The sequence below is a fragment of the Henckelia pumila genome, chromosome 4 (assembly GCF_033568475.1).
Source record: "Henckelia pumila isolate YLH828 chromosome 4, ASM3356847v2, whole genome shotgun sequence".
NCBI lineage: Eukaryota > Viridiplantae > Streptophyta > Magnoliopsida > Lamiales > Gesneriaceae > Henckelia > Henckelia pumila.
Window position 1 is genome coordinate 13,551,079 of NC_133123.1, and position 14,167 is coordinate 13,565,245.

Below are 14,167 nucleotides of genomic sequence, written 5' to 3' on the forward strand. Positions count from 1 at the left end.
GAGAATACGTACATTAAACTCAAACTTAAATTTATGAATGATCGGTCTGACTTTGTTAGATCTGGTGTTGACTCAAATTTAATTTGTTACAGTTTCAGATCCAGCTATTTTATTCATTCAAGCATTCACATACTTCTACGTACACTCAATTAATTAATTAAACTTATAAATTATATATTTTAACTATTTTAGCTTCACTCTCTAAATGAAAGTTGGGGCTCATGAGTAGTCAACGCCTAGCCAGGCTACAACTATTCTGCATGCGGTAATATTATGAATTGCAATATATATATATATATATATATATATATATATATATATATCTTTAAATTTATAAAATATAACAGATATATAAATTTATAAAAAATATATATAATATATTACACACATACAAGTTGACTTTCGGCTATAAAACGTACGTGAAGCACTTTCCTGGAAATAAAGAAGAACATATCGCAGAGTGATATCAGAAATGGAAGAGGGAAAGTGTAAGGTGTGCGTGACTGGAGGAGCTGGATATATTGCTTCTGCACTGATCAATAAACTTTTGGGTGAAGGCTATTTTGTACACGCTACTCTCAGGGATCTGGGTATGTTTATAATTATGCATGTATATTCTTGATTTCTGGGATTTTTTTTTTATTTTGGAATAAAAATTTTAAAAAATTAAGAATCTTAAATCTTTATGATTAATGTTGAGTAAAAGTTGAAGGGCTTCAAAGCTAGTGTTCCGAAAGACCAATATGTGTTTCTTGGAGTTTCAGACGCTCATGCATGACTCATCGATCTGTGCAAATCTTGTCCTTATTTGTTTGGTTCTTCTATTATTAAATATCAGTATTCTGTCCGTATGTTCTTGTTTAGATGCAATGACTTGCGTGCATGAAGGAAGAGGTTAAGAGAAGCAATCACCGATCTATCGCTAAGGTAGTGTTCGGGAGAGCTTCTAATTAAAAAGCACTTATCAGCTTTTCCTTAACAAAATTTCACAATTTTATAAAATTTTGTTAAGGAAAGACGATAAGTACTTCCTACAAGCTCTCTCAGACACTACTAAATATTCGTCTTTAGATGCACTTTTAGGTAGTATCTTTAAGCTAGTTTGAAATTTTTCGGTTGGAACAAAAATCCCTCCTCCAGCTAGATGTGACAAAGTTCAATACACCTCTAAATAACATGATGGTGTTTGAATGATCTGTAGAAGATCACTCCAAGGTCGATATCCTAAAGAATTTTGATGGGGCAGACACAAGACTCAAATTATTTAAAGCTGACATATACAGAGCTGAGGAATTTGAGGAAGCAATCCTAGGTTGCGAGTTTGTTTTCCATGTCGCAACGCCTTTGCTCCACTCTGAAGGCCACACGGTATATATGACGCATATTAACTTTTAGACCAGGTGCAAATTTTTTTTGTTTTGTTTGGATACTAATCATGATGATGATGAATCTGAATACTGAAACAGTACAAAAACCGGATCGATGCGACTGTGGATTCGGCTAAGAGAATTGCGAGCTTGTGTGTTGGATCGGGAACAGTGAGGAGGCTTATCTACACAGCTTCTGTAACGGCTGCTTCACCATTGAAGGATGTTGAGGGTGCTTATTATAAGGAGTATATGGATGAAAATTGTTGGACCCCTACTCATTTCTCTATCCCTTACACAAGTGATTATATTGAGGTAATCGACGCAAAATGATTTTTTTTTTTGTGACGTGGAACCAGCAGCCGCTACTTTCGGTGTGCACTGAGTAAACCCTCGAACTAACGCAATAGCCTGCAAACTACGTTAGTCAGGTAAACCACACTAGGCAACCTCTGTATGACAAGCTAGTCCAAAAAGAAGACGAGAAGTGGCGTGAGTAAATTATTTAGAAAAATATAACTATATATACAGACATTTAGTAACGTTGAAAAATAACATTTTGTAGGATTATACTAAAGCGAAGACATTGGCTGAGAGAGAGCTTTTAAGCTTTGACAATGGAGAAATGGAGGTGGTGACACTAGCTTGCGGCCTCGTCGGCGGAGAGACTCTGATGCCTCACACGCCCGAAAGCGTAAAGGCAATCTTGGGACTTCTCGTAGACGATGGATTTGCATACCGTGCACTCAAATTTCTAGAAAATTTGCTTGCAAAAGTCCCATTAGCTCACATTGAGGATATAACAAATGCCCTTGTCTTCTGCATGAATGAACATAGTATGAATGGTAGATTCTTGTGCGCAAATGGATACGTTTCGACTGCAGATATGGCCCTATACTGTCAAAAGAAATACCCCGAATTTAGTATTAAAAAAGAGTGAGTGTTTGTTGGTTTTTTGTTTTTTTAAATATTCCAATGCCATTGTTCTTGTTTGCACAACATTTTAAGTTTGAATCTTGATTTGTTTTCAGGCACTTGGAATGTCTTAACAGAGACACCAAATGGGGATCTGATCTGCTTGAGAAGAGGGGTTTCGAGTATAAATATGATTGGCGTGTGGTTTTGGATGAAAGCATCAGATGCGCGAAGAAAAATGCAGATGTTTGGATTTAAATACATAATTTTAATGAAAAATTTTACGTTTTTGTCTATATATATTTTGTAAGTGTTCTTATGATTTTGATAACACGGAGAACCAAAATGGCAAAGACACAAATATAAACAACCAAAATTAGAAGTTTTTCTTATTTCCCTATACATTACATAATGTTATGTACATTATGTTTAATTATCTAAGATTTCTATAACTAAGCATTTATTCCACCTTTAACAATAATATATTTATTATATCTATTATCTTTTCTATTTTATTAAAGTTGAGGGTTGGTATGTTGATATGATCAACCTCTTTACTTTTATCTTTTAATGTATATTTAATAATAAATACCATTTTATTTTTATCCAATGATAACTCTTAATTTACGAAAATACCACTTTTATAAAATTAATTTATTTATATACAAAAAAACACTTTTAAAATTATACTCTACTTTTATTTTTGGTTTCCTTAAAGAAAAACGAACTGAATACGCACGCAACGCGCGCGCGAGTGCTAGTAGGCCTAGTATTACATTAAGTGTGAGGCCACATCAAATTGGTACGTTGGCGTGACCTCTTTGTTTTTGTTTTTTTTAAATAAAATTATTTAATTTTTTTTACAATTATTTTATAAAAAAAAATAGATTATACAAGCACACAACGTGTATTCCAAAATTGACTATAGAAGCACGCAATACGTGCAATTCGGTACTAGTATTATATAATGTTTAAGTGTCTCATAGTAACCATATATATATTTTGGCATGTCAGTATGACACCGAAATTTATTTTCAATATCATACTCGATATATTTGTTATACGAATATATCTCTTGTGAGACGGGTCAACAGTGTCATATTTACTATAAAAGTATAGTAGTTTTTTTTTGTGTGTAATGATCAAACGGATCTTTATCCATGATATATACGTACGTGCTAACATATAAGACAAGAGAATTTTTGTGTAAAAAGTAATTTTTTTTATGGGTAATCTAAATAGGAGACATGTCTCACAAAATTAGCCTACGAAACCATTTTAATGAGTTTTTGTGTTGTTATATAACTTTGATTATATGATCATCTTATATTTAAGAATCTTCGTACCTCTTTTTTTTTTTTTTTCTTTCCAACTTTTTTTCCAATTTCTCCTAAATTTATCTCAAAGCTATTATAGGATTTTTAAAAATAATTTTTTGTTCAAATAATTAAATTATATGAGCATGTAGAAACCACCTATCATAACTCATAAGTAGTGGTATTATTTAAGATTTCCTGATTTCCAAACACGTTCATATTTTATTAGTTTGCATGTTTGTCTCGTCTCTACCTGCTACCCTTCATTTATGTTTTTTGCTTTTGTTGTTTTTAGTGAATTCCCCTTTATTTATCCAACTTTCTATTTCTTAATTCCAAGACATAAAAAAAAATAAAAAATTGCGCTACAATACTCATAGATCATACAAAAACGACAACCACCACATATTATAAATCCAAAATGTGATTAAGATTTTATAATAGCTAGTTCAAATGATATATTCATCCATATTCTGCACTGAATTATTTTCATGTGATTAATTTGACTTGCAAAACATGACAAAAGGCACGCGAAGATCTGTAGCAGCGAAAATTAAACTAGCTAGCTAGCTAGCGGTCCAACGATATCTTGTGGAAGTAACATATATATATTAAGTTATTAACTATCGAATAATGCATGTTCTAAAATCAATTTTAGGTGTAATTATGCTTTAAAAATATGGTTTACTTGTCATTATACACGCAAATCATGAGATGGACACTACCTAATTTTAATTAAATTTTATTAATTATGTCCATATCCTATACTAATTTAATTCATCTGCATTTGTTTGTTTCCAGTTGTTTTCAAAATATTTGAACACTTTAATATTTTAACTCAACCAATCTCCACATTGACGGCCAACACGTCCCTTTCAGTTATCGTTATAACCAAAAATCTCCAATTAGACAAATATATTTTATCATGTTTTTCTGTATCGTTCCAATTTTATCGGATGTCATGAAAGACGATTAAGGAAAATATTTTATTATGATTTTATGGACATTGAACCATTCAAATTTTGAGATGGCTACAGTATTTCCAAAGCCTAGGAAAAGAACAAGGAGAACATGCCAGTTTTCGTTAGGAGTGTCATACCGTATCGTATCGTACAATATCGAAAAATGCATACCGTATATCATACCGAAAATTATGGTATAAAAAAATTTTATACCGATACTGTACCGAAGATTTCGGTATACCGATTTTCGATATACCGAAAATTTCGGTATCTATAACTAGCATACCGATTATACCGAAAATTTACGGTATACCGAGATTTCGGTATGATTGCGGTATATACCGTTTTATACCGAAAAAAAAAACCTTATATTTTTTAAAATTTTAAAATTTATTGTTTAAAATATTATATATTTTTAATTTTTATATAAGATTTCGGTATATCGGTATACCGGTATATAACAAAGTTTTCAAATTTCATACTGTTACCGTACCGAAAAATTTGGTATCGTTACCATACCGTACCGATATTTTGGTATACCAAAAATTCGATAAAATCTATATTTTTTCGATACGGTAACCTCGGTATACCGAAAATTCAGTATTTTTTCTCACCCCTAGTTTTCACAAGGATTCTATGCATCATATATTTTGATGATGATACATATATATTGTGATGATAGAATCCGCTACTCTTCGATGTATACGGGTTAAACCCTCGAACTAACACTATAGTCCACAAATCGCATTATCAAGTAAATCGCACTGAGATTCTGTGCAAGAAGCTCACTTAAAAAAATGTTAATTAAGGAAATCAAACTTTTGACCATTTGTCGAGCGTTTACCTGTTTCATCAATTCAAACTTATATACTTAGAAGAGAGTAACTCCTGAATCCTGATATTCAGGCACACAAAAAGCCTAGTACTGTGAGAAACTTGTCTGTTAATATCTTGTATTTTCCAATCCTAGTACATGTCTCCAGTTTTTCTTCTGTCGTGGTTTTAGCTAATAATTTTCATAAAATTTAAAAATATTTTCTAACTTTGTCTTTGGCATTACTTGTAAAATAATCCAATCTATCCAATCAACTGTTTGATTTAAATTTATGCATTGATTATTATCTTAAATCAATCAAATATGTAAATACAAACTTGCAGCATTATCTTTCATATATATATATTTGTTTATTTATTTGTATTGATTATTAAAAAGAGTAAATTTTTAATTTACAATCTTATCTTGAATTCAATCAATTAGAATATACATATTATTATTTATCAATTACTATTCTACATCCGGATTAATTTTAATAATCATATAATTTTATCATATACAATCATATATATATATATACAACCTAAGGTCATCTCCAACCCATATCTTCTATTTTTCATCCACTATCCTCTAAAATAGAGATCCGTGATCTCTATTTTTAAAAACCTTCTCCAACCCATATCCTCTAAATATTACCAAATACTTTTTTTTTTGTTTTACAATACACATATATATAATTAATTAAATACATAATATATTTTCATTTAATGTTTTTTTATAAATATTTAAATTACAATTAATTAATTAAAAAAATTCAAATAAATTTTAACTAAATTAAATAAATGAAACACTGAAATCAATTTAAAAAATTTTAAAAAATAAAATGGATCAAATAACCCACTAACATTTAATATAAATATTGAAAATAATATAAAATAATTTGAAACAAGGACCAAAAAATAAATTTGTATGACAAAAGGTCAAATTAATAATTTTGGAAGATGAAATTTTCGTAAATATAACATCTTCCAAAAATCATGCTCCATATGTACAATGATCCTCCAAATAGCATCCTCCGAAATTAAAGATGCAAATGGAGATGGGTTGGAGCTCTAACCATCCCCATTTTGGAGAAATCCTCCAAAATGGATGACGGTTGAATTTGCCCTTAAGAAGTAAGAGTTCTTTTTCGACACTGTTGTTGAAAGGGGTCCATAATCAACAATTCATCTTATCTAAACAACTTCTTTTAGAACTCTGATTTCATCTAATATTTGACCCAAATTTTTCATTATATCTCAAGAAGTCTTATGGAATTAGTTTGCAAAGCACAAATGTAGTATTAGTTTATTATTATGGACTATTTTGGTCTTTTGTGGTACGGTTATAGTGAAATTTGGGGCAATGTGTGTCTAATGATCATCATTGATATAAATGTACATGCATGATTCAGATATTATTGATGATAATTGCGTCTACATTGAAAGTAATGTCTTGAAGATATGTAGATTAAACTCAACCTCAAATTTATGGTCGGAATTTGTTAGATCTGGTGTTGACTCAAATTTAGAAAGTGTTTGCAATCATTGAAAAAAATGATTGTTAGATTTTGGCTTAAAAATATCATTTTTGTGTGTTTTTTTAACTCAAATTATATTATAGCTTATGCTTAAGTTAATTGAAATCCAAAATCTAGTCAAAAAAAAACTAGTCATATAGTGATTATGATTTTCCAAAGTGATTCTAATAAAAAAAATCAACGTTAAAATCATTCGAATCACTTATTTATCAAACACTATCCAACTTTGATTTTGAGATTTTTCACATTTGTTTCAAAACACTATCAACTTTTGTTTTTCATAATTTTTTTATAATCTATAAATTTAATTATTTTACAAAAGCATTATTTTTTGCAAATTCTCCCTTAATTTGTTAGAGTTTCAAATTCAGCTATTTCATTCATTCATATTTCATTCACATACTTCCAACTCAATTAACAAATTAATTAATTAATTAAACTTATAAATTAGATATTTTAACTATTTTAGCTTCACTCTAAGGAAAGTTGAGGCTCAATAGTCAACGGCTAGCCAGGCTACAACTATTCTGCGGTAATTATGAAGCAATATATATTTTTAAAAATTTATATAATATAACAGTCACAGATATATTTTTTAAAAAAAGTATAATATAACAGATGTATATATATATTTATAGAAAAATATAATATATTATACACATACAAGTGGGCTTTAATTTCGGCTATAAAACGTACGTGAAGCACTTTCCTGGAAATAAAGAAGAATATATCGCAGAGTGATATCAGAAATGGAAGAGGGAAAGTGTAAGGTGTGCGTGACTGGAGGAGCTGGCTATATTGCTTCTGCTCTGATCAATAAACTTTTGGGTGAAGGCTATTTTGTACACGCTACTCTCAGGGATCTGGGTATGTTTATGCATGTATATTCTTTTGAAATTTTTTTTTTTTTTTTTTTGGAATAAAAATTTTAAAAAATTAAGAATCTTGAATCTTTATGATTAATGTTGAGTAAAAGTTAAAGGGCTTCAAGCTAGTGTTCCGAAGACCATTTGTTATTTTTGTTTTTTTCCTCCCTCTAATCGTTAATTAATATTCATTCTGAGAATGCATCTTTAGGTATTATACATCTTTAAGGTAGCATGAAATTTCCCGCGGGTTGGAACCAAAAATCCCGCCTCCAGGTGACACAGTTCAATACACCTCTAATTAACATGATGGTGTTTGAATGATCTGTAGATGATTACACCAAGGTGGATATTCTAAAGAGTTTTGACGGGGCAGACACGAGACTCAAACTATTTAAAGCTGACATGTACAGAGCCGAGGAATTTGAGGAAGCAATCCGAGGTTGCGAGTTTGTTTTCCATGTCGCTACCCCTTTGCTCCACTCTGAAGGCCACAAGGTATATATGATGTATATTGCCTTTTAGAGCAGGTACAAATTTTTTGTTTTGTTTGGATTCCTTAACAAAATTTTAAGGAAAAGCTGGGAATGAGCTCCTAGAAGCTCTTTCAAACATTATCTAATTATGATTATGGATCAGAATACGAAAAAACAGTACGAAAACAGGATCGATGCGACTGTGGATTCCGAGAGAAGAATTGCGAGTTTGTGCGTTGGATCAGGAACAGTGAGAAGGCTTATCTACACAGCTTCTGTGACGGCTGCTTCACCATTGAAGGATAATGAGGGTGTTTATAAGGAGTATATGGATGAAAATTGTTGGACCCCTGCTCATTTCTCTATCCCTTACGCAACTGATCATATTGAGGTATGGTGTTAGTAAATATATTTTTTTTAAAAAAATAACTACACACATTTAGTTTAACATTGAAAAATTAAGGCAAAGGTGCAATTTTGGTCTTATATGTTTGTCACTTTGCGATTTCGGTCATCTATGTTTTCATATTTCAGTTTTAGTCTTGTATGTTCCAATTTTTGGCAATTTCAGTTCTTTTTCTTCGAAAATGTTTATGTAACATTATACACGTCAGTTCCACATCAGCACTACATTGGTGTCACATCAGCGCCACATCAGAAAAAAGGATTAAAATTGCCCAAAAAAATAAAGATAACGGACTAAAACTTAAATATGAAAACATGAAAGACCAAAATCGCAAAGTGACAAATCTACGTTACCAAAAAAACAATTTTCCCAAAAATTATTATATAATATTAATGTTGTAGGATTATACTAAAGCGAAGACATTGGCTGAGAGAGAGCTTTTGAGCTTTGACAATGGAGAAATGGAGGTGGTGACACTAGCCTGCGGCCTTGTCGGCGGAGAGACTCTGATGCCTCGCACGCCCGGAAGTGTAAAGGCAATCTTGGGTATTCTCGTAGATGATGGGTTGGCATACGGTGCACTCAAATTTCTAGAAAATTTGCTTGCAAAAGTCCCATTAGCTCACATTGAGGATATAACAAATGCCCTTGTCTTCTGCATGAATGAACAAAATATGAATGGTAGATTCTTGTGCGCAAATGGATACGTTTCAACTGCAGATATGGCCCTATACTGTCAAAAGAAATACCCTGAATTTAGTATTAAAAAAGAGTGAGTTTTTGTTGGGTTTTTTAAAAAAAATATTCCAATGTCATTATTGTTCTTGTTTGCACAACATTTTAAGTTTGAATCTTGATTTGTTTTCAGGCACTTGGAATGTCTTAACAGAGACACCAAATGGGGATCTGATCTGCTTGAGAAGAGGGGTTTCGTGTATAAATATGATTGGCGTGTGGTTTTGGATGAAAGCATCGTATGCGCGAAGAAAAATGCAGATGTTTGGATTTGAATGCGCAATAATTTTCATGAAAAATTGTACTTTTTTGTCTATATATAATAACTGAGTTTTTGTCAAATATAGTAAAATCCCGCCAAAAACTTTAAGCTAAAATAGGAAACAAACTTTATTTAATTATATTTATATGTTTTATGCACCGAAATTTATTTTAAATATTACTTAGAAATAGTTATCATTTTCATATATATCTATATATATAATGCACAAATATAATTGATTCAAATTAACTTACTTTATAATAATTTTATTTGCCAAAAACTTACGCTTAAATTGGTAGATATTAATTAATACTATAAATATAATAATAAATCAATTTTCAATTTAAAATTTGCTTAATCACTTTATAAAAAATAATTAATTATTTGAGACCATATATATTTCAAAATATCTTACAATACTATAAATAATAATGTACAAATGTATTATATAAAAATTTATTTCATTTAGTATTTCGAATTTGCTTCATAAACAATTTTATATGGAACTAAATTCATCTGAAAACATGCTTCCAATGCCAACGAACAAATTTTTCAAACAATTATCATATAAATGTGAAATCTTCAATAAATGCTATATATATATATTATATAATAATAACAATAACAACAACAACAAAACCAACAACAACAACAACAATAATAATAATAATAATAATACAACAAAATTTTGCAGACTTCCCAATTATATATAAAATTTTCAATAAATGATAAAATTTTTGTAATTTAGAATTAAAATTTATATGGGTCAAAATTCGTCTGAAAATTTGCTTCAAATCAAATTTTGAAACAAATTACCAAATCAAATTTTGAAACAAATTACCACATATATGTGAAATTTTAATAAATTCTAAATTTTTATACTAATACAACGAATTTAGAATATTTCTCAATTACATATAAAATGTTCCATAAATAATACAATTTACCTAATTTAGAATTAAAATTTAGAAATTTTACAGAATTAAGGAGGTTCATTTTTTTTTAAAAAAAGAAAAGTTTATGTTAGAATACAGAAGATAATATTATTCGCAAAAAAATTTGATTCGTTTTAAAATATTTACCATATTTATGAGAAATACTTATATCATTTGAGATAATCTTTAAATGGACATACCAATTTTGTGTGATTACATTAAATTCTTTATCTTGGTTGATATAACTCTTATTAATAAAAAGAATATAAAAAGATATTATAAAAAATCATATATTATTTTTCTATCAGAATTTTTAAAAATAAATATTTTTCAAAAAATTCAAATTTTTTGTCGATTAATAAATTTGATTAAAAATGATAATTATTTTTTAGAATATGTTAAGTAAATTTATATCAAGATTCTAATTAAGATACGTAATATAGATTTATGGAAAGTCAATGTACCAAATATTCTAGACGACGCTCTTTTAAAAATTTTGAAAATGTAATATTTTATAAAACAAATGTTTTCGAAATAAAAAAATCATAATTTTCCGTCAAATATATTTGAATTCAAGAAATTTAAATATTTAAAGAACGCAGAATTCATCGACGAATCAAATTTTTTTGTCATGTTTAATCTTGAAGTGTCGTGTAATTAAATGATCTTAGCATGCATTTATTATTATATTTTAATTTGTGTTAATTTATCACTTTATTTTTCTAGATGTGATTGGGGTAAATATTGTTATTTTAATATCTTATTTTTATGGTGATTATGAATTTGAATTCTTATATATTCCACATATATTTATAATTTTTTAGGCACCACAAGTTAGCATGCACTTTGTGGGGAAATTTCATGGATAAAATGATGATATTTTTTATTACAATTGGTGATGATCCTGTATTGAAAATAATTGATGATCAATCACATAAATTTAAAAATATTTATATACACATTAAAAATATACGATGTAGATCATATATTGTAATTTAGCTTTTTTCAACAAGAGAAGTCGCATGTTGTAATTTAGCTTTTAAAAAATATTTCATCAAATAATTTATTAAATTAAAAATATTTATATAACACACATAAAATACATTTGTTTTCTTATTAGTTTTTTTAGGGTAAAAGAAAATATTTTTAATTTTGTCTGCATTGAAAATAAAAATAATAGAAGAAGAAAACTTAAAAATAAATTTACATTATTTTTTATTATAATAGAAATAATATTTATCTGGTTTTATGAGAGTATATACTTTTGAAAGATAACTACACAAAACACTAAAAAAAACAATAATAAAATATAGTCCATAATTTTTTACCATAGATTTTTTTTAACAAGATAATTATTTTTTTTAATTTTAATATTCATTATAAATTTTTTTCCTATCAATTATCTAATTTCGCTCTTTAAGAAAACTAAAAACAAATATAATAAAAAATATTTGCAATTAAAACACACATATAAAAGAAAAATATGATAGATTAAACATAGATAATTTATTAATGAACATATTTTTGGTCTTTAAATTTTAAGAAAAGTATAATATTCTATCTTATTAGTTAAAATTTATAATTTTAAACCATTTATAATTTTTAAACTCCGAAAAAATTGTATTTTTTTTTTATTTTTTGCAAAACGTTATTGTTAAAAAACTTTTATATTTGATTTTTGTGTATATACACTTAACAATTTTTATAATCTTACCAAATTAAATAAAATTATCTATATGAAAATTTTACCCACTATATTAAATTAAAATAATAAAAAATTTTAAATATGATTTGTATATTGTTATTTTGGTCTATTAAAAAATAAATTTAAATAGTTTCCTTTTATACATTGTTAAAAATGGGTTAATTAAAGTATGAAACAATATTTTTTAGAATTATAAGATTTTTACGTTTTAAAATCCTAAAGAGTTGTAGTATATAATAATACTAGAAGAAATAGAAAATACGAAATTATATTGAAGATACCATAATTTGGTCGCCAAAATGATTTATATATACTTAAGGACTACAAACCGTATCGTACCAAAAATATATGTCATATCGAAAAATATTGAATAAAAAATTTTTATACCGATACCGCACCAAAAAATTTGATATACCGAAATCGGTGTACCGAAAATTTTGATACATATAATTATCATAACGATTATACCAAAATTTTACGATATACAGAGATTTCGATACATATTGATCGGTATATATATTCAACTTTATACAAAAAAAACTTTATATTTTTTAAAAGTTATAAATATATGATATTATTAAATTTTAAAAATATTTATTATATTTTGATAACACTCCCGTACTTATGATTTTGATAACACTCCCGTACTATATATTATAATTAAAATAATATTACAAAATTTGTTATGTTCTGGGGATGCCTCAGGGACATGATATTTTCATGGCTAAGATGATTAAAGGTGGGGCAATTATGTAAAATTTTTATAAATCTATAAATGATAATATATCAATTTTCAGCTCAAAATTTAAAATTTGTTCGAATGTTATCATTTTTGTTTAATTTCACTAAATTTTTGTGTGTTCATATATATGTATGATAATATTATTTTTTGCAAACATAACCGATATTATGGCTCGACTTACTAAAAATATAAACTATAATTAAATATCTATGTTAATTATATTATTTTATTTAATTTCAATCATAATTTTGTGTTTTTGTATTGCTTTTTTATATTTAGTCATTACTATTTATTATATTAAATAAATATAATTGTTTTTATATAATGTTACATTTTTTAACTTTTTAAAGAGTATCGTTGTAAATATTTGGTGTACTTAGGGGTGAGCATTCGGTTAATTCGGTCAAAAACCGAACCGAATTAACCGAATTGCGTTTTGGTTAACCAAATCGAATTTATACTAAAACTAATTTAACCGATCGAATTAACCTATTTTTTAAAGAAAAAATTAAATAATTAAAATTTTTATAAAATTAATAATTTAAATATGATATTTTTATCATTATGAAAATATATTAAGATTAAAAAATTAAATAAGAAAAACTAAGTAAAATATTAAATATTAACACATTAAAAATATATTGTAAATTATATATAAAGCCTAATAAAAAATTCAAAATTTAATTATTTATAATTCGGTTAACCGAATTGACCAATTTTTTTTTTTAAGAAAACCGAAAAACGAACCGATTTAACCAAAATTTTCTAACATAAAAATCGAATTTCCGAATTAACCGAACCAAATTTCTAAATTATTCGGTTCGGTCGGTTAATTCGGTGTAACCGAAATTTTGCTCACTCATAGGTGTACTGACATTTCATAAATCGTTGTTATATATATCTTCAATATTATAACCTTGATATATAATTATTTAACATATTCTAAAAATAATAAATATTTTTAGTCAAATTTATTCATCGACAATGACAAAAAAATTGAATTTTTTGAAAACTATTAATTTTTGATAATGTTGATAAAAATATATATATATATATATTTTTATAGATATTTTTTTGTATTATATTTAAGTCAGAGTTCCATATAATTACGATAAAGAAGTCAATC

The 14,167-nt window shown here is 27.4% G+C and overlaps 2 protein-coding genes across 3 annotated transcripts; both read left to right on the forward strand.

Annotated features, from left to right (window-relative positions):
- The first annotated feature begins 466 nt into the window (after window positions 1-466).
- LOC140867363 (NADPH HC-toxin reductase 1-like) lies at window positions 467-2,614 on the forward strand. Its single transcript, XM_073272438.1, has 5 exons — window positions 467-590; window positions 1,202-1,368; window positions 1,467-1,682; window positions 1,933-2,303; window positions 2,399-2,614. The coding sequence occupies exons 1-5, from the start codon at window positions 473-475 to the stop codon at window positions 2,538-2,540; spliced, it is 1,014 nt and encodes a 337-aa protein (XP_073128539.1). The 5' UTR covers window positions 467-472; the 3' UTR covers window positions 2,541-2,614.
- A 5,037-nt stretch (window positions 2,615-7,651) lies between these two features.
- Window positions 7,652-9,722, forward strand: LOC140867491 (NADPH HC-toxin reductase 1-like). 2 transcript variants are annotated; one of them, XM_073272562.1, is made up of 5 exons: window positions 7,652-7,781; window positions 8,112-8,278; window positions 8,420-8,647; window positions 9,064-9,434; window positions 9,531-9,722. In XM_073272562.1, exons 1-5 carry the CDS (start codon window positions 7,664-7,666, stop codon window positions 9,670-9,672), a joined length of 1,026 nt encoding a protein of 341 aa, XP_073128663.1. In that variant the 5' UTR covers window positions 7,652-7,663; the 3' UTR covers window positions 9,673-9,722. The 2 variants fall into 2 exon arrangements, with proteins under 2 accessions (XP_073128663.1, XP_073128664.1); XM_073272563.1 differs by having other exon boundaries at window positions 8,435-8,647.
- The last annotated feature ends 4,445 nt before the right edge of the window (window positions 9,723-14,167 follow it).